The sequence below is a fragment of the Mobula hypostoma genome, chromosome 2 (assembly GCF_963921235.1).
Source record: "Mobula hypostoma chromosome 2, sMobHyp1.1, whole genome shotgun sequence".
Taxonomy (NCBI): Eukaryota; Metazoa; Chordata; class Chondrichthyes; order Myliobatiformes; family Myliobatidae; genus Mobula; species Mobula hypostoma.
The window spans coordinates 122,694,125-122,719,385 of record NC_086098.1 but is presented as its reverse complement, the minus strand read 5'-3'; the positions used below and the strand labels follow the sequence as shown (position 1 = coordinate 122,719,385).

The 25,261-nt window shown below is 47.3% G+C and overlaps 1 protein-coding gene across 1 annotated transcript in view; it reads left to right on the top strand.

Annotated features, from left to right (window-relative positions):
* Positions 1-249: 249 nt before the first annotated feature.
* Positions 250-25,261, top strand: part of LOC134359369 (calpain-8-like) — a 147,395-nt gene continuing 122,383 nt past the window's right edge. The window contains exons 1-5 of the mRNA XM_063072506.1: positions 250-537; positions 13,824-13,893; positions 14,386-14,504; positions 19,519-19,652; positions 21,783-21,957. Of these exons, the coding sequence (XP_062928576.1) occupies positions 322-537; positions 13,824-13,893; positions 14,386-14,504; positions 19,519-19,652; positions 21,783-21,957 (714 nt within the window). The 5' untranslated portion in view covers positions 250-321. The remainder of the gene's footprint in view (positions 538-13,823; positions 13,894-14,385; positions 14,505-19,518; positions 19,653-21,782; positions 21,958-25,261) is intronic.

The following is a 25,261-nucleotide window of genomic DNA, read 5'->3' as shown; positions in this document are numbered from 1 at the left end:
ACCAGCCTTTCACGAGGTCAGATGCGCAATACAACTCTTGTACACCCATTCAATTCCTGTAAAAACATGTTAATATAGAACTCCTGCGTGAAAAAATCGCATCTGAACTCGTCCGTGAAAAAAATGGATGCATGGAAGGTAAAGGTTTGCTCCCCACCGGCGCTGCACCGTGTGTGTTGATTTGGCTTGGTACCAGAAAGGAGTTGACGGTCCAAATGCCTTCCTTTCCGGGTGCACAGGGCCAATTAACCTTGGAGCCGGTGTGTGTGCAGAGTGCTGGAACCTGCGGAGCCGAGCAGAAGCTGGTCGGAGCCCGAACGGATGGATGTATCGGGGCCAAAGCCGCGATGGGTCCAGGATCCCGCGGAGAGAGTAGGGAGCCGGCACAACCCGCGCCCGTTCCTCAAGCAGTGCTATAGGACTCTGGTGAAGGGCTGCCTCCGGAACGCCTGCCTGTTCGAGGACCCGCTTTTCCCGGCCACTCGGGCGTCGCTGGGAGATGTCCGGCAGCAGGTGGTTTTCTGGAGAAGACCGCATGTGAGTAAGCAGGGGTCGGAGTGGGTCCCGAACCTGGGGCGGGAGACCCATAGGTTCGTGTCCGGGACCCGGGCAGGTAACTCGAGACGCGGGAGGACGGTTAAGGAACGCGCGGGATGAAGCCTGAAACCAGTGGGATGGATTCCGGAGGGGCGAGTCGGAGCTCTGAATTCGTAGGCTGAAATTAAACTGCAGAGTTCAGGTTGAAGTTGAGAATCTTAGGAACAGTAAACAGGGCGAAGGACACTAAGGTCCGAGTGGGAGGGACATAAAGTGACAGACGACGGGAAACTGGGGTCCACGGAGTGAACACCCCAATCGATGTCTGGTTTCTCCTGTGCGGAGGAGATTACAAAATGCTGGAGGAACTCAGTCATCTGAGGGGGAGGAATTATTGACATCTTGAGTCAAAATCGTACATCAGGGTCTGGTTGGGCTTCTGTCTCAGGAAGAAGTGGAGAGCCCTCACACTCTCCCAGTGCGAGCGTTTGGCCAGACTGTCAACAATGCCTTCTCTCCCGCAGGCGCTGCCCGATCTGCTGAGTTCCTGCAGCAGAAGGTTACTGAGTAGGTTTCAGAAGCTTTGAACCTGTGTGCCCATATCCCTGAAAAGCCTTTCCCATCTATGTACCAGTTCAAGCGTCTTTTAAATGTTGTACAGTAGCTGTACTGCCAGTTAGGACAAGACGGCACAGCCTCAGGGTAACAATCAACCATGACTGAATGGCAGAATAGACTCGATGGGCCAAATGGCCTAATTCTGCTCCTATATCTTACGGCCTTTTGATATCACCTGGCAGCTATTGACTTCACCTCCATCTCATCAGAATATTGTTCACTGGCCGTAGCTGTACCTTCAGTATTATAATTTCAAGCAAACACATCACCAAACTCTGAGACCTTGGACTCAACAACTCCCTCTGCAAATATATCTTCAACCTCCTGGCGAACAGACTGTAATCAGTAAGGATAGGCTCTGTCACAACTGCTCTCAACACTGGTGCCCCATAAGGTTGTGTCCTCAGCCCCCTTCTCTGCTCCTTATACACGCACAACCGTGTGGCCAGTACCCTAGCTTCATGCACAGGTTTGCAGTTAACATTGCCGTAGTGGGCTGGATGCCAAAGAATGGTGAGTCAGAGTACAGGAATGAGATAATGAGCTTAGCAATGAGATATCATGCAGGGACTGTTCCCTCAAAGTAAGCAAACCAAAAGAGCTGGCCATTGACTTCAGGAAGGGAGGTGGTACCTGTGTGCCTGTCAGCATCCACAGAGCTGAGGTTGAGAGGGTCGAGAACTTCAAGTTGCTCGGAGTAAACATTACCATTAGTCTGTACTGATCCAGCCACATCGATCCATAGCTGAGAAAGCTCGCCAATGACTCTATTTTCTCAGGAGGTTAAAGAATTACGACATGTCCGCATTGACCCTCATCATTTTTGTCAATGCACCAGAGAAAGCACCCTATCCTGATGCATCACAGCTCGGTGTGCTAGCTGCTCTGCATCTCACTGCAAGAAGCTGCAGAGAGCTGTGGTTTCAGATCAGCATGGAGTCTGTCCGAATCTCTTACTTCCTCAGCACAGCGGCCCACCTGCTCCAAACATTCTCTCTTCTCCCTCTACCCTTCATGAAGAGCTGTTCCTGGGCATGTATCACCAGGACTCTGCCCCACTATTATAGATGATTGATTTTTTTTTACCTGCTATGGTAAGATGGATGTTTGACTTCACTATCTACCTTGTTATGATCTTGTGCTTTATTGTCTACCTGCTCTGCACTTTCTCTTGAGCTGTTACACTTTATTCTGGCATCTATCTGCTCCCACCCAAAGGCTACGCACACCTCCTCAGGTAACTGAAGAGAACACCCAGTGTACGACGCAAGTGGTACTGTTTTACCTCAATCAGTGTGCAATGAATTGATCTGTGTGAACAGTGTGCAAGACTGTATTTTACATGTGACAATAATATTCCAATTCCAATTCCACATATCTACTATGCTGTGTCTGAAAAACCTACCGGTCAGGCCCTTTTAAAAAGTTCCCCTATCAGTTTAAACCTATGCCTCAGTTCTGGTTTTAGAGTCCCAGTCCCCTACCCTTGGAAAAAGGCAGTGACCATTCACCTCACTGTTTCTATGCCCCTCGTGATATTAGAAGTCACCCTTCAACCACGCTCACTCCAGGGAAAACAATATGAACCTCACCTTATCAGTATTTTCTGTACCTGTTCCTGGGTCTAAACCTTAGAATCTGTGCCAACATGTGGCATTGAGAGTACACCCCAGGGTCTGATGACAACATTGGCTTTTGGAAAGCTGAGTGGTTTGGACATGTCTACGATCTGGGGGGTTGGGGGGGGGTCGGAGGAAGTTAAAAATGTGATCAGTAAATTGATTTCCTACGATGCCCCAGGAAATGGTCTGCTTGTGCTGGTTGAATTTAGAGAGTCGAGTTGCGGTTTGTTCGCAGTGTTTGTCAGATATGTGTGCAACAGCATATGGCAACTCTGGAGGTTTTTGATAAAGAGCAATCATCATGAATATCCAGGTAGCTTTTTGCAGCATCTGCACAGTACTCCACAAACATGACAAACATAAATTACACAGGACAAAATAAACATAGCAACACTAGTGCAAGTTAAGGAAGTGGAAAGAGAAATGTAGCTCAAAGTCAGTTTCCAGGTCAGTTCAAGTACGTGATGGCACTGGGGAAGAAGCTGATGTTTGAACCTTGAGGTGTGGGACTTCAGGCTCCTGATGTGAACATCGTGATATAAAGGTGAATTGGTTTAATATTGTCACGTGTACCTCAATACAGTGAAAGCCATCCATACAGATCATTGCATCACATCTGTACATTGACATTGCTCAAGGGAAAAACAATAACAGGATGCAGGTTTAGCAGCTGCTGGTTTTGAAAGACAGTAGTGGGTGGGGAGGAGTGGTGGTGGAAGGGGCCACAGAAGTAAATAAAAATGAGCACCTTTTGTAACTAGGAGTCCTAAAGTGATGTATTTCTCCAGTGATGTTAAAGTTAAGTCAAATCCAGATGAGTGTATTGTCATGTGCACAAGTATGGTGACGTACAGATTCAATGAAAATCATAATGGTTTTTAAACACAAATTCAACAGTAAATGATTCACTGTATTTTCAATGGTTATAGAATCAACTGCTTAACTTTAACATTTAAAGTGTAGACAGCTAATGTTTGCAGAATTACATATTTACAATGGAAGCACATTGCAACTGGCAGAACCTCTTTGAATATTCAAATGCTGTTGCCCAATTTCAGAGCTTCTGAGCACAATCTCAAGATATCCAAAATTTGCCTGTTCAGGTTGGTTCAGCCTCCCTTCTTGAGTCAAACAATTAAGCGACATGTCAGAGCTGGGATATGCCTTTCGCAATGTTTTAATACAGAAGCTGATAACTTCTTTGTTCCTGTATGAGCAGGACTTGTTCGTTCCTCATCTAGTCAAGATGGTCTTAATGAGCACCAATTAACACGAATGTGTATTCTTCGTCTCCCCGTTAGTTCCAATGGTACAGAATCAGATTTCCCCTACCTACTGATTGGCTTCAATGGCCTTGAAATAGCAGAGAATGTGAACAGATTTTATTTCCTAAAGGGTGGTTCTCTTTTTAATTATTATCTGCACTTTGATTGAGTTTCAGAACGCCAGAGCTGCTTCCTGCTCTTGTACGGGTTTCGTACCTCTGCTGCCAGTCCCCACTCTGTTGCTATCTTCACATGTTCCACACCTGCCCCTCGACGTAGGACATCTGTCTTCACCTCAGCGATAGGCTACCTTCACCAGTAGCCATTACAAACCTGCAGCTCTCTTGACTACACCTCCTCCCATCCTGCTTCCTGTGGACATTGTTCAATTCTTCCCATGTTCTTCACACCTGCTGTGATGATGGGATTGCCCCAGCAGTGCCCTTGGACTTTGCCTCTCCACTAATTAACGGGCCACCAACCACGCCTGCTCCATTTCCAACCTTCTGCTCTCACACCCTCTCCTCTCAGCCAAAATGGAAACATTCACCTTTCTCTCCATCCTCTTCAAAGTGATCATTGAGAAATCTGATGGTGGAAGGGAAGAAGCTGTTCCTAAAATGTTGAGTGTCAGTTTTCTGGCTCCTCCTTGATGGGAGTAGCAAGAAGAGGGCATGTCCCAGACGTCTTGAGGAACAGCACTTTGTCTTCTGATTCAGTAGGATATACCTTCATGGAAATTAGCGAAGTTCATTGGATAGGTGCTGGAACACGTCAGATTAGAAATAAAATGCTAGTTTATTCTTGTGGAACGTCTCATACTAATGGAGTAGGAACTCTTATGGATGAAAACATGGCAAAAAGTGTTTTAGGACGTTGGGCAACATCAGAAAGAGTGCTCCTTGTTAGATTCAGAGGACAACCATTTGATTTAGCAATTATACAGGTATATGCACCAACAACAGATGGAACAAATGAGGATATGGTTAAATTCTATCAAGAGCTTGAGCAAGCAAAGAATGGGTGCAAATCTCAAGATATTGTTATTGTCATGGGAGATCTAAATGCTAAAGAAGGACAAGGTGCTGATGGAAACACCATAGGAAAATTTGGACTAGGGGAAAGAAATGAAAGAGATGAGAAATGGGTAGAATGGTGCAAGATGAATAATCAGGTCATTATGAATACCTACTTTCAAAACTATCCAAGACGCTTTTGGACCTGGAAAAGTCCAGATGATAACACTAGAAATCAAATTGACTTTATGACTATAAACCAAAGATTTAGAAACTCAGTGACTCAATGCAAAACATATCCAGGTGCAGACTGTAATAGTGACCATAACCCAGTAGTATGTCATGTAAATGTAAAATTTAAAAAACTAAAGAAGCAAAAACCTGAACAATCCCTTGACTACTTGCAATTAATGAAAGAAGAAAACTTAAGACAAAAATTTACAATTGAAGTAAGGAATAGATTTCAAAGTCTAGAAATAGAATCTGTTTAAGATGATAGCAATCATGTAGAAATGAAATTTAACTCTCTAAAGGAAGCCTTGGTAGAATCAGCAAAGTCAGTGATTCCTAAAAAAGAAAAAAGCACAAAGAATAAATGGATGACAGATGAAATCAAAAATCTAATGGAAGAAAGGAGATGGAAGAAAGCAAATCCTATAGAATATAAGTCCTTAGATAAAAAAAGTTAAAAGCATATGTCAAAAAGCCAAAGAAGAATGGTTAAACCAGGAATGTGAGCAAACAGGAAGAATCCCTATTACTGATCCAAAAAGGTTACATCAACAAATCAAGGATATCACTGGTAAAAAGCTCCTCGATTCTTCAGGTGGATGTTTGAAAGCAAAGGACGGTACTATTATTATGGAAAAAGATGAGATTATGAACAGATGGACTGAGTATATTCAGGAATTGTTTGAAGACGATCGAGGCGAAGAACCAGAAATTAAGAAAAACATTGAAGGTCCAAATATTTTAAAATCTGAAGTTCGTAATGCAATAAATAAATGAAGAAAGGAAAGGCAGCAGGTCCTGATGAATTAGTAATAGAACAAATTATCGCCCTTGAAGATTATGGAATTGAAAAACTTACTGACTTAATCAATGACATTTATGAGACTGGAATAATACCAGAAGAGATGAAAAAAATCAGTATTTATCACTCTTCCTAAGAAACCTGGAGCAATAGAATGTGAATTACATAGGACCATGAGTTTAATGAGTCCTATCACTAAGATACTTATAAGAATTTTGATGACAAGAGCTAAAAGTACAAGCTGAAATAGGCAAAGAACAATGTGGTTTTGTGAAAGACAAAGGTACAAGAAACACAATATTGATGTTAAGGATACTATCAGAACGAGCTATTCAAGCGCAAAAAGATTTGTTTGTCTTATCGACTACACAAAAGCATTTGATGAAGTGAAGCACAATAAGTTATTTGAAATATTACAGGAAACTCTAGATCTAGATTCGAAAGACCTCCGCCTAATCAGAAATCTGTATTGGGAACAAACTGCCGCTGTAAGAATAGATGGAGAAATGAGTCAGTTTACGAAAATCAAGAGAGGTGTTAGACAAGGGTGTGTTTTCTCCTCTGATTTACTTAATGTGTACAGTGAAACAATATTACAAAAAATAAGAGACATCTTGGGAATCAAAATTGGCGGTGAAAACATAAATAATTTCGGATATGCAGATGACACTGTGTTAATTGCAAGTATGGAGGAAGAACTACAAAACTTGATATTGTTGAAGAAAGTGCAAAAATGGGTCTATCTATCAATTGCAAAAAGACAGAATGTATGGTGATATCCAAAAAGAAGGAGAATCCTATCTGCAAGCTAATAAATGGGGAAGACATAAAACAAGTACAGAACTTTTGCTACTTAGGAAGCTGGGTGACATCAGATGGCAAGTGCGACATGGACATCAAAAGAAGAATAGGGATGGCAAAAGACACCTTTACGAGAATGAAGAGTATACTGACCAATACTAAATTGGGCATGACAACCCACCTCAGAGTACTGAAATGTTACGTTTATCCAGTTATGTTATATGGCTCAGAATGTTGGGACAATATCTAGTAGCATCAGGAAACAAATTGAAGCAGCAGAGCTGTGATTTTTGAGGAGGATGCAAAGAATATCATGGATGAAATGAATATCTAACGAGGATGTCACGAACAGAGCAAACGCAAAAAGAGAAATAATGTATGAGATCATGAAAAGGCAACGTACCTTCATTGAACGTGTGATTAGGAAAGAGGAGTTAGAATGCACAGTAATTATGGGAAGGATTGAAGGGAAGAAAGCAAGAGGAAGACAAAGACAACTGATGGAAACAGCAGCCAGAGAACTGGAAATGAATACCAATGAATTGATCCACTTGACCCGAAACAGGAGTGTGTGGGCCATGGCAGTCAAAGCTCAAACTGGGCATGGCACCTGATGATGATGATGATACCCTTCAGGAGTCAACACTGAATTCAGAAACAGATTTAATATCACCGGCATATGTTGTGAAATCTGTTAACTTTCTGGCAGCAGTACTATGCAATACATGATAAGTAAATATAAGGAGAAGAACTGAATGAGTTACATTAAGTATACAGCATATATGTCCATTAAGTAAGTAGTGTAAAATAACAGAAATAAAAAACATATTGAGGTAGTGTTCATGGGTTCAATGTCCATTTAGAAAATGGATGGCAGAGGGGATGAAGCTGTTCTTGAATCGCTGAGTGTGTGCCTTCAGGCTTCTGTATCTCCTTCCTGGGTGCTGGGGGTCCTTAACGATGGACACTGAGGCACCTCTCCTTGAAGATGTCTTGGATACTATGGAGGCTGGTACCCATGATGGAGCTGACTAATTTTACAAATTTCTGCAACTTATTTCGACCTTGTGTAGTAGCCCTCCCCCCAATACCAGATGGTGATGCATCCAGTCAGAATGCTCTTCACGATACATTTGTAGAAGTTTTCAAGTGTCTTAGTTGACAAACCAAATCTCCTCAAACTCCTAATGAAATAGACAATAGACAATAGGTGCAGGAGTAGGCCATTCAGCCCTTCGAGCCAGCACCGCCATTCACTGTGATCATGGCTGATCATCCACAATCAGTATCCAGTTCCTGCCTTCTCCCCATAACCTTTGATTCCACTATCTTTAAGAGCTCTATCCATCTCTTTCTTGAAAGCATCCAGAAACTTGGCCTCCACTGCCTTCTAGGGCAGAGCATTCCACATATCCACCACTCTCTGGGTGAAAAAGTTTTTCCTCATGTATAGCTGCTGCCTTGCCTCCTTTAGAGTTGCATCAATATGTTGCCTCCAGGTTAGGTCCTCAGAGATATTGACACCCAGGAATTAGAAATTTCTCACTCTCTCCTGATCCCTCTATGACGATTGTATTATGTTCCCCCGACTTACCCTTCCTGAAGTCCACTATCAGCTCTTTCGTCTTACTGAAATTGGGAGCAAGGTTGTTGCTGCGACACCATTTAATAGATCTAGATCTTGCTCCTGTACGCTTTTTTGTCACCATTTGAAATTCTGCCAACAATAGCTCTATTATCAGCAAAATTATTGATACTGTTAGAACAATGCCTAGCTATACAGTCATGGACGTAGACAGAGTAGAGCAGTGGGCTAAGCACATATCCCTGAGGTGCGCCAGTGTCGACTGTCAGCGAGGAGAAGATATCATCACCAATCCACACAGATTGTGGTCTTCCGGTTAGGAAGTCGAGGATCCAGTCACAGAGGGAAGTACAGAGGCCCAGGTTCTGCAACTTCTCAATCAGGATTGTGGGAATGATGGTGTTAAATGCTGAGCTATAGTCAATGAACAGCATCCTGATGTAGATGCTTGTGTTGTCCAGGTGGTCCAGGCTGCGTGGAGAGCCCCTGAGAACACGTCTGTTGTAGACCTATTGTGGTAATGGGGAAATTACAGTGGGTCCAGGTCCTTCCTGAGACAGGTGTTAACTCTCACCGTGACCAAATATCAAACACTTCATCACCATAGATGTGAGCGCTATGGTTCGATAGTCATTAAGGCAGCTCACACTGCTCTTCTTGGGCACTGATATAATTGTTGCCCTTCTGAAGCAGGTGGGAACTTCCGATTATAGCGGTGAGAGATTGAAAATGTCTTTGAAAATTCCCACCAGTTGGTTGGCACAGATTTACAGAGCCTTACCAGGTTCTCCATCGGGTCCTGGTACCTTGCCAGGGGTCACCCTCTTGAAAGACAGCCTGATGTCAGCCTCTGAGACAGAGATCCCAGGGTCATCAGGTGCTGCAGGGATCTTCACAGCTGTAGTTATATCCTCCCTTTCAAAGCGGGCATAGTAAGTGTTGAGCTCACCCGGTAGTGAAGCTTTCTAGGAAATAATCTTCTGCAAACCTGGTCAGTTGACGTGTGTCTGATGTCTCCTCCAGCCTAGCTCGGAATTGTCTCTTCACTCCTGAAATAGCCCTCCACAAGTCCTATCTGGTTTTCTCATAAAGATTTGGGTCACCAGACATAAATGTCACAGATCTAGCCCCTCAGCAGACTGTGGAGCTCCTGATTAATCTATGGCTTTTGGTTTGGGAATGGACAATAAATTTTTGTAGGCAAGCACTCATCCATATAGGTTTTAATGAAGTCGGTGACAACTGTGGCATTCAAATCCAAGCTTGAAGTTGACTCCCTGAATACAATCCAGTCCACCGATTCAAAGCAGTCCTGTAGGTGCTCCTGTGCTTCCCTTGTCCAAACCTTCTTGGTCCTCACTACTGGTGCTGCAGTCTTCAGTCTCTGCCTATACTCAGGGAGTAGAAGTACAACTTAGATGATCAGACTTCCCGAAGTGAGGGCGTGGAACAGCATGGTGGGCATTCTTGAACTTAGTGGAACAGTGGTGCAGTGTGTTGTTTTGTTTGGTACTACAGGTGATTTGTTGATGGTAATTATTTAATGGCTTTATCAAGTTGGCCTGGTTAAAATCCCCCAAAATGATGGGGAAGGCATCAGGATGTGCTGTTTCATGCCTGTTGATTACATCGCTCAGTTTGTCTAGAGCCTGAAGTGAAAACAGAATTCAGCAGGTAATCGGCCTTTACAAACATGAGAACATCTGCAGATGCTGGAAATTCAAAGCAACACACACAAAATGCTAGAGGAACTCAGCAGGTCGGGTAGCATCTATTCTTTTCCATACTGTAGATGCTACCTGGCTTGCTGAGTTCCTCCAGCCTTTTGTGTGAGATAATCGGCCTTTCCGGCTTGCATCAACACAGGGCAGTATTTTTTTTAAAGATTAACTAATCTACTGAGGGATGTAATGAAACTGCATTATTTCTGGTAACTTACTTTCTCTGTCCATTGCAGAAGTGGTGACCCTGCTGTAAATCACCTACCTATGATACTGGTTCAGTCTCCCTCCATGAGAAAAGTCTCCCTCATTGGACCTTTCCTACTGGCCCGCTTTGCACAGCTTTGGAATCTCTCACTTCCTCGTGCTTTCTCTTTCTCTCATGCCAGCCATGATCACATTGAAGGAAAGCATAGGCTTGAGGGGCCAAATATTTCTCTCTTATGTTCCCCTGTTCTGATAATGGGTCTTCAACCCAAGAAGTTGACTCTGTTTCTCTCTCCCTAGATGCTGCCTGACCTGCTGAGTACTTACAGGAACTTCTGAGTTTATTTCAGATTTCCAGCATCTGCAGTTTTTTGTTTTTGGTTCCCATTTCCAACTCTCCCTATCCCAGTGAACCTGTCCTTTTGCCTGTTGCAGTAATCTAATTGTTATTTGAAAAGCATAGCATTGAAAGTAGATAAAGCGCAACATCTGTCTGTTAATTATTCTCCAGGGACATCCTGGAGATCTAACAGCTCTAGACCCAAGTGTCAAAGAGGGAGAACATGTTCGCTCTTGGATGGGGCATAAACTGTGCGTGGAACAGTGCCCAAGAGAGATAACCAAGGAAGATGCCAAGGCATCTATTAACATGATAAGAACATGTCTTCATTGGTCAGGGCACTGAGTATAAAAGTTGGGAAGTCATTGTGCAACTTTGTAAAACTTTGGTGAGGCCACATTGAGAATTTTGTATACAATTATGGCCACCCCGTTATATGAAGGATGTGGAGGCTTTGGAGATGGTGCAGATGAGGTTCACAAGAATGCTGCCTGCATTAGAAAGGTTCATGCGGATGGGGTTTACCAGCATGCTGCCTGCATTAGAGAGTTTCACTATAAGGTGAGGCCAGACAAACTGGGTGTTTTCTCGGGAGCATCAGAGAGTGAGGGGAAACTGATGAAAGGATATAAAATTACGAGAGACATTGATAGGAGAGATAGTTATTGTCATTGCTTATGTGCCATGTCACATGACACACCATAGGTGATCATGGTCTCGTGACTATGATTGTCCTTGGCAATTTTTTCTACAGGAGTGGTTTGCCAATGCCTTTTTCTGCCCAGCTGTTATCAATACTCCTCAGAGACTGTCTGCCTGGCATCAGTGGTTGCTTAACCAGGACGTGATATGCACCAGCTGCTCGTATGGCCATCTACCGCCTGCTGCCATGGCTTCACGTGACACTGATCGGGATGGGGGGAGGTGGAACTAAGCGGGTGCTGCACCTTGCCCAGGGGTGACCTGCAGGCTAGCGGAGGGAAGGAGCACCTTACACCTCCTTTGGTAGAGACTCATCTCCATCTCGTCACCCAAGGGTAGAAATGTCAAATACTTTAGGTTTAAGGTGAGGGGGGGAAGAGTAGGTTTAAGGTGAGAGGGGGAAGAGTTTAAAGAAGATTAATGAGGCAACCTTTTTTTAATAGAGAGGGTGGTAGGTGCTTGGGGTAGTGGTGGAAGTAGGTACAATAGCAACATTTAAGAGGCATTTAAACAGCCACATGGACTGGCAGGGAATGAAGGATATACACCATGTGCAGGCAGATGGGCTAAATTAGATTGGCATTGTGGTCAGCATAGATGGGATGGGCCGAAGGGCCAGTTCTGTCATGTCTCATTGGGTGATACAGGCACAGGAGCCCACCACGTCCATCTCTACTCATCTCTACTTGGGCTGCGGCCTGCTCTGCATTGGCAAGTGGAAGGTGAGTTAATTCCTTTTATCCAGAGATTCCCTGCTTTGCTCTCTCCTGAACTGGTGCTCAGTGGAACCGGGACTAGGCATTGCTGGGCTGATTATTCTGCCTTTCACCATGGAATAGTGTCAAAACCTGGCTGCTGGGCCTGGAGTGAGCCTGCTGCCGTTGCTTAAACATTCAACTGCGGAAGCCCACACAGGTGTGGGAAGCAGGGTGTGTACACCTAGTGCTTGAGGTATATGTGGATTACTTTACTAGGGCCAGCACAGAACTGATGGGCCAAACAGCCTTCTGGACGGGAACGATTCAATGCTACAGAAAGGGCACAGTGATGGTGATAGAGTCATAGGTACTACTGGACTAGAAATTACATTCGTTATCTGGGTTAGTAAAAAGTCAAGTCTATTGTCATTTAACTGTGTACATATATGTAACGTATATAACCATATAATGTATATAAAAACGAGACAGCGTTTCTCTGAACCAGGATGTAAGGCACAGTAGTATACACACCACAACTTAGGCAAGGATAAAATCTACAGACGAATCACACATAAATAACAAACTAAAGGGCATTAATATTAAACATTGTAAAGTATGGAACAGATTAACTAGTGACACTTCGAGTACGATGCAGCCGGGAGTCCAGAAGCCTCATGTCCTGGGGAAGAAACTGTTGCTCCTCCTGACTGCTCTTCTTTTTATGCATCAGACTTTCCTGTCTAAAGGTAGAAAGTGAAAGAGGATGCTGGATGGATGGGTGGGATCCTTAATAAAACTAAGGGCCCTGCATAAACAGCGCTTCTAATAAATATCAGAAAAGCTACAAAATTGTCTTTAAATTCCATCAGCAAATCCTGTTGCTGCCAGTTTAGCCTCTGTGTGGTTCCAGAGCTCCAGCTTGGTTAACCCCTGGGGGCCTCAGACATGTTCCGATGAGCTGTCGAGTCACTGAGTCTCACAGCATGGAAACAGGCCTTTGGTCTGACTCTTCCATGTTGACTAAAATGTCCATCTAAGATAGTCCCATTTCCCCTGAGCCTTTCCTATCCAGGTACTGTACCTGTCCAAATGTTGTACTTGCTTCAACCCCTTCCCCTGGCAGCTCGTTCCATCTACCCACCACCTCCTGTATGGAGACGTTGCCCCTCATCCCATTTAAATCTTTCCTCCTTCACTTTAAACATACGACCTCTATGCCCCCCATAATTTTATACCCACCTATAAGGTCACCCCTCAGCCTTCTACGCTCCAAGGAATAAAGAACCAACCTGCCTAACCTCTTCCTGTAACTAAGTCCCTCAAGTCCTGGTAATGTCTCTCATAAATCTTCTTACATTCTTGCCAGCAATCCTGCTCAGGAATTCACATCAAAGTTGCTGGTGAACGCAGCAGGCCAAGCAGCATCTATAGGAAGAGGCGCAGTCGACGTTTCAGGCCGAGACCCTTCGTCAGGACTCCGCAGTCGACGTTTCAGGCCGAGACCCTTCGCAGAATTCCTGTTGTTTACTGCTCAGGAATTCTTTGGGTTGGCCAATAAATGTCAGGTCCTTAGCAATGCCTGGCATGTGAAAACTGAGATCCCCACACAATGACACTGTGCTATATTTCCTTATCGTGTACCCTTCACTCCTAATGAAATCTCTCCTTTTTTTTCCAGGAAATCCATTCGAAACCCCAGTTTTTTGTGGGAGGGGCCAGTCGTTTTGATGTGTGTCAAGGAAAAGTGGGTAAGTTCCAGTCGTGGTTCAATAACTGGGACGTGGAGTTTCTCTGGGTTATAACACAGCCCCCGTTTACACCACAACCCATACATCATAGCAAGGCCTCCAGTACCTTGTAATGCAGACTTCCTGGACGTTATAACCAAGACCTCCCTGGCGTGTTTATGACCCAAGTTCCTTGCCCATTGTGACCCAGACTTCCTGTACATTATAATCACTGTTTCGTGATTATAACCCAGAGTCTCCATACATTGCAGCCAGGGCTCTCTACACTGCTCCCCATGCATTGTAGCACAAAACACATACCCACATTACCACCCAGCTCCCCCATATTACCAAGGCATGCCCAGTTCCATATAACCTGTATTACACCCTGTCTGTTTGTGCTCTGGGACAGATGCCCTCCCGCTGCGTGTGTAGGGACGATATGACCTGTGTTATACCCTGCATGAGCACACTCTGATCTCTGATGCCCTCTCCCTTTGCGCTGTCCCCCAGGAAACTGCTGGTTCCTGGCTGCCCTCGCTTCGCTCACTATGCAACGGGAACTCTTCGACCACGTCGTTCCCCCAGGCCAGAACTTCCAGAGGGAATACTGCGGCATCTTCCGCTTCCGGGTCAGTGCTGAACTTTACATGATGCACCTGCTGATTGGTCCTCCAGTTGACATCAGTCACTTGTCTCTGTTTGGCCAACACAGTGTTTAATGAAACTGGCCAATCTGAAGTCCATCTCTCAGGGTCTGTGATTTAGACTCTCCTTGCATTGCCTGGTGCTTCCCTGGGGTGTGGCGTGGTTAATATGACTTGCCCTCAACAGCAGAGGGTTTCCTTCACTGGCAAGGCACCAGCTTGGAGCTGGGGAGTTCTGTCCTGCTGGGTAAGGTCAGACAGATTGGATCCATACTTGTTGGAGTTTAGGAGATGAAAAGCGGTGAAGGATATCAGTGGTTTAGGGAAGTGGGGTTGGGGATATGAGGTTAGGGTTGTGGAGTTATTGGTTAAGGATACGGGGTTACTGTTTTGGTGTTAGGGTCATGAAGTTAGGTTTATAGGATTAGGGACATGGGGTTAGGATCTATACTGACATAGATTTTTGAGAAGTTTAAAATGAGGCCCAGCCAGGTTATGTGTTTTGTCTCCCATCTCTCCAGCCTTGCTTTACAAAACATGGAGTGGTCCGGGGTTCCTCCTTACCCTCACTTGGAACCATTCCTTCAGCCAGAAGTTCTTCATGTTCCTGACATCCACAGAGTATCTTTAATTCACCCACCCTCCAGGTTCCCAGCATTGTATGAGATCTCTCCGATCTTCTAACCTGCTTCAGATCATAGCCCCTGCAGTGTCTTGTCTGTTCATCCACATGAGGTTTTTCCCTTAAAAGAGCATCTGGGACCAGGGGCTTTGTTTCAGAAGAAGGGGTGTTCAGTTAGGATTGTGAGGGAGAAGCTACTCTCCCAAAGGTTGTGAGTGTTAGGATCCAACCCTGGAAAACTGAGGGATAACTATTTTCTAAGGGAAGGGGGAACTGAGGGTTGTGGGAGATTGGATGAGGAGGCATGGGTTACCATGGTAGCGCAGGCTGTAGAGGCTGCGTGGTCTACCTCTTTCCTGTTTCTTGTAACCTCACTCCCCTCATCCCCCCTTGTAACCTCACTCCCCTCATCCCCCCTTGTAACCTCACTCCCCTCACCTCCCCTTTGTAACCTCACTCCCCTCATCCCCCCTTGTAACCTCACTCCCCTCATCACCCCTTGTAACCTCACTCCCCTCATCCCCCCTTGTAACCTCACTCCCCTCACCTCCCCTTGTAACCTCACTCCCCTCATCCCCCCTTGTAACCTCACTCCCCTCATCCCCCCTTGTAACCTCACTCCCCTCACCCTCCCTTGTAACCTCACTCCCCTCACCTCCCCTTTGTAACCTCACTCCCCTCATCCCCCCTTGTAACCTCACTCCCCTCACCTCCCCTTGTAACCTCACTCCCCTCATCCCCCCTTGTAATCTCACTCCCCTCATCCCCCCTTGTAACCTCACTCCCCTCACCTCCCCTTTGTAACCTCACTCCCCTCATCCCCCCTTGTAACCTCACTCCCCTCATCACCCCTTGTAACCTCACTCCCCTCACCTCCCCTTTGTAACCTCACTCCCCTCACCTCCCCTTGTAACCTCACTCCCCTCATCCCCCCTTGTAACCTCACTCCCCTCATCCCCCCTTGTAACCTCACTCCCCTCACCCTCCCTTGTAACCTCACTCCCCTCACCTCCCCTTTGTAACCTCACTCCCCTTACCTCCCCTTTGTAACCTCACTCCCCTCATCCCCCCTTGTAACCTCACTCCCCTCAGCCCCCCTTGTAACCTCACTCCCCTCATCCCCCCTTGTAATCTCACTCCCCTCATCCCCCCTTGTAACCTCACTCCCCTCACCTCCCCTTTGTAACCTCACTCCCCTCATCCCCCCTTGTAACCTCACTCCCCTCATCACCCCTTGTAACCTCACTCCCCTCACCTCCCCTTTGTAACCTCACTCCCCTCACCTCCCCTTGTAACCTCACTCCCCTCATCCCCCCTTGTAACCTCACTCCCCTCATCCCCCCTTGTAACCTCACTCCCCTCACCCTCCCTTGTAACCTCACTCCCCTCACCTCCCCTTTGTAACCTCACTCCCCTCATCCCCCCTTGTAACCTCACTCCCCTCACCTCCCCTTGTAACCTCACTCCCCTCATCCCCCCTTGTAATCTCACTCCCCTCATCCCCCTTGTAACCTCACTCCCCTCACCTCCCCTTTGTAACCTCACTCCCCTCATCCCCCCTTGTAACCTCACTCCCCTCATCACCCCTTGTAACCTCACTCCCCTCACCTCCCCTTTGTAACCTCACTCCCCTCACCTCCCCTTTGTAACCTCACTCCCCTCATCCCCCCTTGTAACCTCACTCCCCTCATCCCCCCTTGTAACCTCACTCCCCTCACCTCCCCTTTGTAACCTCACTCCACTCATCCCCCCTTGTAACCTCACTCCCCTCATCACCCCTTGTAACCTCACTCCCCTCACCTCCCCTTTGTAACCTCACTCCCCTCACCTCCCCTTGTAACCTCACTCCCCTCATCCCCCCTTGTAACCTCACTCCCCTCACCTCCCCTTTGTAACCTCACTCCCCTCATCCCCCCTTGTAACCTCACTCCCCTCATCCCCCCTTGTAACCTCACTCCCCTCACCTCCCCTTTGTAACCTCACTCCCTTCACCTCCCCTTTGTAACCTCACTCCCCTCACTCTCCCTTGTAACCTCACTCCCCTCACCTCCCCTTTGTAACCTCACTCCCCTCACCTCCCCTTTGTAACCTCACTCCCCTCACCCTCCCTTGCTCGGATGAGTGCAGCCTCCGGGTGCACCCACCCTCCTGGGAATGGTAGCTGTTCTATTGAGCAGAAGGGGAAATGAGGGATGCTGTGGTGGAGATCTGATCTGATCGGTCCTATCAGGGTCTGCATTGCTTGGAGTGTAGAAGAATGGGGAGGACCTTCCTGAGTTTTAGAAAATCTTAAGGATAAATGAACATTAAGAATCATGAACAGAGTGATAGAGATACAAGATAGACGGCCAGTCATTTAAAACTGGGATGTGTAGCAAATTCTCACTGAGGGTGGTGAATTTCTGGAATTCTCTGGATCTGAAAGAACAAGGAACAAGGAACTTGCACAAAAGAGGAGTTGAGAACAGCATTGATCAGCTGTCATCATTTTGAATGTTGGGACAGATTTGAAGGGCCGAGTGGCCTACTCCTGCTCCTGTTTCCTTGTTTTGTTTGACCAAGTTGAGCAGCAGAACAGCCTCCTCTTTTGTGATCGTTGGAGGTGAATGGTTGCCTTGGCAAATGATATTGCAATGCAGTTTGATTGCTTACTTTACATGGCTGGACTCCTTCAAATTTGATTTTAAAAAAAAGGCCTGAATTTGATTCCTTACACTTTATCACTTAACTCCACAGTTCCAAACACAGCTTTGTGTTGAATACAATCACCAGGTGGATTCAATAAGCTGGGTGCCTCAGCAATGGAGTTGGCATACAGCAGGTTTTCAAACATGGCCAAAGGTGAAGAATTTAGACTGGTTGCTATAGGGACAGTGGTTATGGAACAGAAATGCCTATATACCTTGACATTTGGAGACCTGTTTGGAGAGGAGAGCGACTAAAACTGTGTCAAACGATAACAAGACTGCCCTTGGATTATTGTGCCCCAGTCCGGTCTGGTCACCCAGCTATAGGAAGGATGCCGTTAAGTTGAAAAATGTGCCGAAAAGGTTCACGAGGATGTCTGGAAGGTTTGAGTTACAAGGAGAGAGTACTGGTTAGGCTGTGGCTGCAGGATGCTGAAGAACCACCTTCAGAAGTGTGTGAAATTGTGAAATCACAAATGCTACAGATAGGATAGATGGTCACAGTCTGTTTCACAAAATAAGGGTGTGGTCTAAAGCCAGAGGATATAAGTTTAATGTGATACTTCCCTCTCATCCCAGGAATTAGCCTGGTGAATCCTGTTTGGACTGTCCAATGTTACTGTGTTTATCCTGAAATAAGGAGACAAACTCTGTTTGCACTTGTACAGCTGTAACAGTATTTCCCTATTCAGTAAAGAACAAAATGCCTATTACCTTCCACACCACTGGTTGGACCTGCCTGCAGGTTTGTGTGATTTGTGCACTGGGACAGCCGAGATCCCTCCACGCATCACTCAGTGGCTGCTGGCAGGGCCCAGCACACCCTCAGTGGCTGTTGGCAGGGCCCAGCACACCCTCAGTGGCTGTTGGCAGGGCCCAGTACACCCTCAGTGGCTGTTGGCAGGGCCCAGCACACCCTCAGTGGCTGCTGGCAGGGCCCAGTACACCCTCAGTGGTGTTGGCAGGGCCCAGCACACCCTCAGTGGTGTTGGCAGGGCCCAGCACACTCTCAGTGGCTGTTGGCAGGGCCCAGTACACCTTCAGTGGCTGTTGGCAGGGCCCAGCACACCCTCAGTGGTGTTGGCAGGGCCCAGCACACTCTCAGCGGACTGGATAGTGGCCTCCTCCATCTCTGCTGTGCTGCTGCTTGTCTCGGGTGACTCAAGCAAGCAGGGAGAAGGACGATCGTGAGTCTCTGGCACACAGTTTGTGAGCTGACTGCATGACCAAAAGTGTGGGGCCAGCCAGTTATTAACAGCCCCACACAAGATGCTGGGGGCCTCAGTGGGCCAGACAGGAGCTGTGGAAGGAGATGGGCCAACAGCAGGGTAGAAATCTCCAATGTCTCCTGAGCAGCTCCAGGTCCCAGCGCCTGCTGCCTCTGTGTCTCCCTCCACTCACTAATGGCCCCCTGATAGGAGCCTGGAGTGGGAATCTCCCCTGGGGGTAGGGGCTGGACCTATGGAGGAGGGGCAGGGGCGCGTCCCATGCCTGAGGGTCAGGCTGACAGGTGGGGGCTGAGGAGCGGTAGTGCGTTCTGCCTGACAATGTTGACACCAGGGTGGGTAGGGGGAGTGAGGTGGAGATTTCCCCTGTCACCCTGCCAGAGGGAGGGATGCTGGGGGGGTGTGGGAGGTGATGTTCTTTCAGCTTCCCCTCCCCTCGTGTGTGACCTCTGCTGTCCTAACAGTTCTGGCATTTTGGTGACTGGGTGGAAGTTGTCGTTGATGACCGTCTCCCCACCGACAACAACCAGCTGATCTTCGTCAGTTCATGTGACAGGAACGAGTTCTGGTGTGCCCTCCTCGAAAAGGCCTATGCCAAGTAAGGAAGGCGTTACGGGGCGATGGGGAAGAAACTTCTGTGTGGGAGGAGTCGTGGGGCGGTGGGGGTAGGTTCCTGGGTGGGGGAGGAGTTGCTTGATGGGGGGGGGGCAGTGCCAATGGCTATGGGAGGGGTTACTGGTGGGGGTGGGGTTGTTTGGGCCACTAGGTGGGTGAGGGGACACCGGACAGTGGGAGAACTAATTCTACAATTAGCTGTTGGACCACCCAATTTGCCTTCCCTGGGCACAGTCTCTTGCCACCCCCTCTACCTGCCCCATCCTTTGTAAACCCACCTGCTTTGTAACCCCTTGAACCGTCAGCAGGCATTCCCATAGGCAGTCGTTCCTGGCCATTCCCTGTCCAATTTCCACTCTCCACCCTGGCAGTCCTTGTTATCATCACAACACGTGTGGCAGGTATTGTGATCCCAATCACATCTGCCCCCACCGGTCCTTTCCACCTGCTCCCCCCCCCACCCCCCCATTCCCACCTTTCCACCCATACCCACATCACCCACCCCATACCCCTCGCCCATTCCCAACCATCTGCCGTCTCAGACCCCACAAGCCCTCCTCACACACCTGAGTACAAGCTACGGTTCCTAAAACGTGGAGAACTTCCTCAAGGAGTGACTGGGATCTGCCCCCAATTCCACTCATGGGCCAGTGATTCCCTTGCCCACATCCAAAGATAATCTCTGGAGTCAGGTCGCTGGTGAATGTTAGGTTCATGGCTGTTGTCTCAGTAGCAGTTTGATGAAGCCCTGGGTTCTTGGAGAGCTACGGCATGGACAGAGGCCCTTTGCTCCACTGCCCGTGCCAACCATCACCCACCCTCTCACACGAGAATAGTACAGCACAGGAACAGGCCCTTCAGCCCATCATACTTGTGCTGAACACGTTGCTGAATTAATCTAAATCCCTATCCCTTCATTCCTTGCATTTTCATGTGCCTGCCAAAACACTTCTGTTGTATCAACTTCTGCCATGGCTCCTGACAGCTCATTCCAGGCAGCTAATCTCCTTTAAACATTCCTCACTGAAACACCTTTTTTACCAGGTGTCTGTAGAGGTGAAGCTCATTAACCCCTCACTAACAGCCACTGGACTCAGTGGTGAGAAAACCACCTTTCTCAAACTCCGTATGTCTACAGTCAGTATGACTTGGGTCCCACCGAAACCGGGAAGTCAGGATATCTCACCCACCCGAACCCCGATCGGTGTGAATACTGTCCCCATGCAATTGCCCGTCAACAAGAAATAGCAGACCGTACCCTGCATACGGTTGTAAATTATAAAGAAAGTATGTTTACAAATTTCAGCTTTATTGAATAGTTAGTAAGAAAAGGAAAAGAATAAAAAGGGCCCATTACAGTTAACCCAGTCCAAGTGTGGACATAAGTTGGAGCTAATCTTGAAGTTGTCTTTAGCTGACGCACTGGACCCACGGTGTGTGTGAAAGCACACACTGCCTTCCATATGTCGTTTGAATTCCACCTTGGACAAAATGGTCTCCCACGGGAGTATTGGTCCTTTCTCCTCGAAATCATTCATCTGCACAAAGCACCTTCTACAACAGGGATGGCATCCTCAGCTATCTTCCCTCCTGTCTTCTCCCAGCTCCCACCAAAAAGACCCCAACCCACACCAGTGTCCACCACGAAAACCTCTCCGGCCAGTGTTCTCTAGAATCATCTCCGAATTTCACCATCCTGATTGGCTGACACAACATTACTAAGTTGAACAACATAGCTCCTTATCTTTAGCGCAAACCGAAACAGGCTGAAAGCAGAACAAACTGCTCTTACAGAACTGCTGAAATGAAATATCTACAGTATAGCAGTAAAAATTTTAGCCAAGGCATTACACCATTTCCACCAATCCTATTTTATTCCCCCACACTCCTATCAACTGCCCCTAGATTCTCTCCCTCAGCCACACACCAATTAACCTGGATCTTTGGAATGTGCGAGGAAACCAAAAGGCCTGGGGGAAATGGGGGGGGGGGTGCAGAACTCCATTCAGAGGTCAGGATCAACGTCAGTCTCTGGAGCTGTGAAGCAGTGGCTTCGCCATCCGGTACCATTGAACGGTGGTGATTACAACTCTGTTGTCTTTGTGCCTCACAGGCTGTACGGATCCTATGGAGATCTGCAAATGGGACAAATCGCAGAGGCCATGGTGGACTTCAGTGGAGGGATTAAGATGGAGATCTCACTGAAGAGCTCACCCCCCAATCTCTGGAAGATGCTGAAGAGGGCCATCGACCTGGGTTCCTTCGTGGGCTGTAGTACCTCAGCTATGGTGAGACACGTCACCGGTTCCTGCCCAGGGAGGGCTGAGCCCCGGCCAAGGCAGGATGACTGTAGTGCTTTCTTTCACCCTTTACTGTGCCTGTGCAGTTTGTACCAACACAGTTGTGGGGGATGGGTGAGGAGAGGCAGGCCACCCAGGCATAACAAGATCCCACAAAGCAACAGTGCACCAAAGTCCAGGTCATCTGTGTTGAGAGGGAGGGCTGGGGTTGAGCTGTTCTCTGGAGTACTGGGATGCCACCCAGAATCGTGCCCTTGAATTGCCTGCAGGCTGCTGACCTTGGGTTAACACGTGCCCCTGAATTGTTTCCGCTGGGCACTGGAAGCGGCCGAGTTCTGCTGCCCATTCAGAAAGGTCATGACTGAACTTTTACTTCAATGCCCATTCCCTGCACCAACTCCACATTCCCTCAATCCTTTGAGACAGACACTCACTCCACAGCCTCTGGACAGAGAATTCCAGAGATTCATCACCCTTGGGGGAAGATGTCTCGTCACATCTCACTCCTTGGTTCCAGATATTCCACAAGTCACTCCACATCCCATTCTGAGTTTCAATCAGATCACCTTCTGTTCTTCAAAACTCCATGCAGTACATTCCCAGTGTCTTCAACCCCACCTCAGAGAACGTAGCCCCACTGTGGGAGTCGTCCCAAGAATCCCTGTGCCTCCTGATCTGTCGCAGGTACTGTACACCTTCCTTTGGGACGGCGATGAGACCTGTGCATGGTGTTCCATGGTGTAACAGATGGGCGTCACCAGAGCAGAGGTTCAACCCCTCCCCCCGCCCCACCGGCTGCTTGTGTTGAATGCCCCCTATAATCTTCTACAGTGATCCAGGGATGTACCGGTCTCCTGGAGGAATGGCTGCGAGCAACCGTCACTGGTGCACTGTAGTGATTGAAATTCAGGCATGTCCTTCCCCATTGGGCAACAACTTTGCCATTTCTTTAGCATTTTGTCTGTCTCTTTACGAGGTTGAGTTGCCAGCTCGACACTCAGCTCAGCGCGAATGGAAAGCCTGCAAGGAGCTGGCCGGATTTGAACTGGGGACCTCTTGCCCTCGAAGTCCGGTGTGAATACCACTGCACCACTGGCCAGTTTGAAGTTCAGGCTCCAACTCATTAACCCTAAGCCAAAGTTAAACAAGCTGCAGAAGTGATCACCGAGTCAGTCATACGCAGAAACAGGCCATTCAGCCCAACTTGTCCAAACTGTCCGTGAGAACTCCCATCTGCCTGCATTTGGCCCATAATCCTCTAAACCTCTCCTATCCAGGTACTTACCTAAATGGCTTTTAAACATTGCTGACGTGCCTGCCTCGACCATTATGTCTGATGGCTCATTCTAAATCTGCTGAAGCTGCTCCCGATGTTCCTTTTAAATCTCTCACCTCTGACCTTAAGCTTATGCCCTCTTGTTATTAGCAACCCCTCCCTGCGAAAAAGCCCCTCGTGATCTTGTATATCTCTGTCAGATCACCCCTCAATCTCCTACATTCCAGGGAATAAAGTGCTGCTCTACCCATCTTCTCCTTGTAACTCAGGCCCCCAAGTCCAGCCAAAATCCTGGCATATCTTTTCTGCACTCTTTCTAGTTTAATAACATGTTTCCTGTTATGGGCAATCATTGTTGTCCTGGGCCACACCACATGACGTTGTACTCCCACGTACTGCATCTGTTGCACATTATTTTCCTTGCTATGCCTGCCTTAACTAATTTAATCTGTTCGTAAAGCCATACCGTTCCCCTTGGTCTCTGGATTCTCCCACTCACCAAAGCCCACACAGCAGTGGATTGATGTACGGAGGGATCTTGGCGTCAAAGTCCAGAGCTGCCTGAAAATGGTTGTACAGGTCGACAGGGTGGGGATAAAGAAGGCACGTGACACGTCTTACTACTCCAGTCAGGAGCTATGTTGCAGCCTAGACTATATCAGGAGTTTTGCATTATCAGTTCTGGTCGTCCCATGTAGAGACTTTGGACTGGGTGCAGAAGATGTTTGTAAGAAATATATTTTGAAATTTAGTTCTTTGTTTATTGCTGATTCAGCAGCAGGATGTATGCACAAAATGGAGGAGGCAGTGTACAAGTGCTACAGGTTGAAGGAGATTATAGTTATAAAAATACTATAAATAGGAAGAAGAATACATAATGCCATAAGGAAAGAACAAATAGGTATTATCAACCAGTCAATGAAATTAGTCATCTGAGAGGAACCTTATGTGCCCAACAGCCTTTTCTGCTTCTTTTTAAGCCCATTACCCCTCCTGGGGCATAGGCTGCTGACAGTAGCTTGCCAGAGTCCTCTGTCTTTCAAGTTGTCCACGGATGTTGCCCATCTTCTTGGTGTACCCTTCCTCTCCCAGGGATGAGGTCTTTGGAGCTTGTGTTGACATTCCCGTAGCTCTGGGTTCTTATGGGGTGGAGTTGCTCATCCCAAGCCCAACGCCCCCCTCCCTTTCACGGCTGGGCTTGGGACCGTCCATGGTGGTCTTTTCCACGGTGGATCTCTATCTCCTCTGCCCACCCTCATTCTCCTCGCGATCCAGCCTCAGAGAAGATTCCACCTAGTATGAAAAGGCTGCCCCTTTTTATATCCACCCAAGTATTTTTCCATTCAGTCATGGTACCACTTTGTACCCCCTTATTACCGTGAAACGAGGTGTTCCCCAACCTTTTGAGTATATTTATTCTGTAGGCCCCCTTTTCCTCCGTCTTCCACACCCTGATCACTCTTCTCTCTTATGTTGTCTGCTTGCCTTCTGGTGTTGTAGCCTTCTAATTCTGGAGCATTACTGGACTGGGCTTGTGCTATCAGGTGCAGAGTCCTGCTCAGGCCTCAGCGGCAGATTCTCAGGACTGCCACCATACCGAGTGTTGGGGTCATACCATATACTTCCTTCCCATCTGCCAGAGCCCCAATCCTTAGCCATTAGGGTCTTTACTTGGACAAAATCTGCATCCTAATTCTAAAGCCTTGCCCACCCTTCCTGACCTGCTTCAATCGATTTACATGCTTGGGTGGTTTTTCCTTTGTCAGCCTGTCTTTGGCTGAGTTAGCTCGTTAAAGTGACAACTTTCCCAGTGAAGAGTGGGCACTTATTGCTCTGCTGCCTGATGAGTCTTGTTCTTTACTTCCAACGCGATCCAAAAGGCCACACCCTTACTCCGCTTTGTTTGTTAATACCTTTTGCTCCTGAATCGGCAAAGTACAAGGAATGCAGTCTGAAAAATTTTTTCATTACACTGTTTGCCAGGGCGCTGTCTGGATTCAGGTGCACGTACGACGA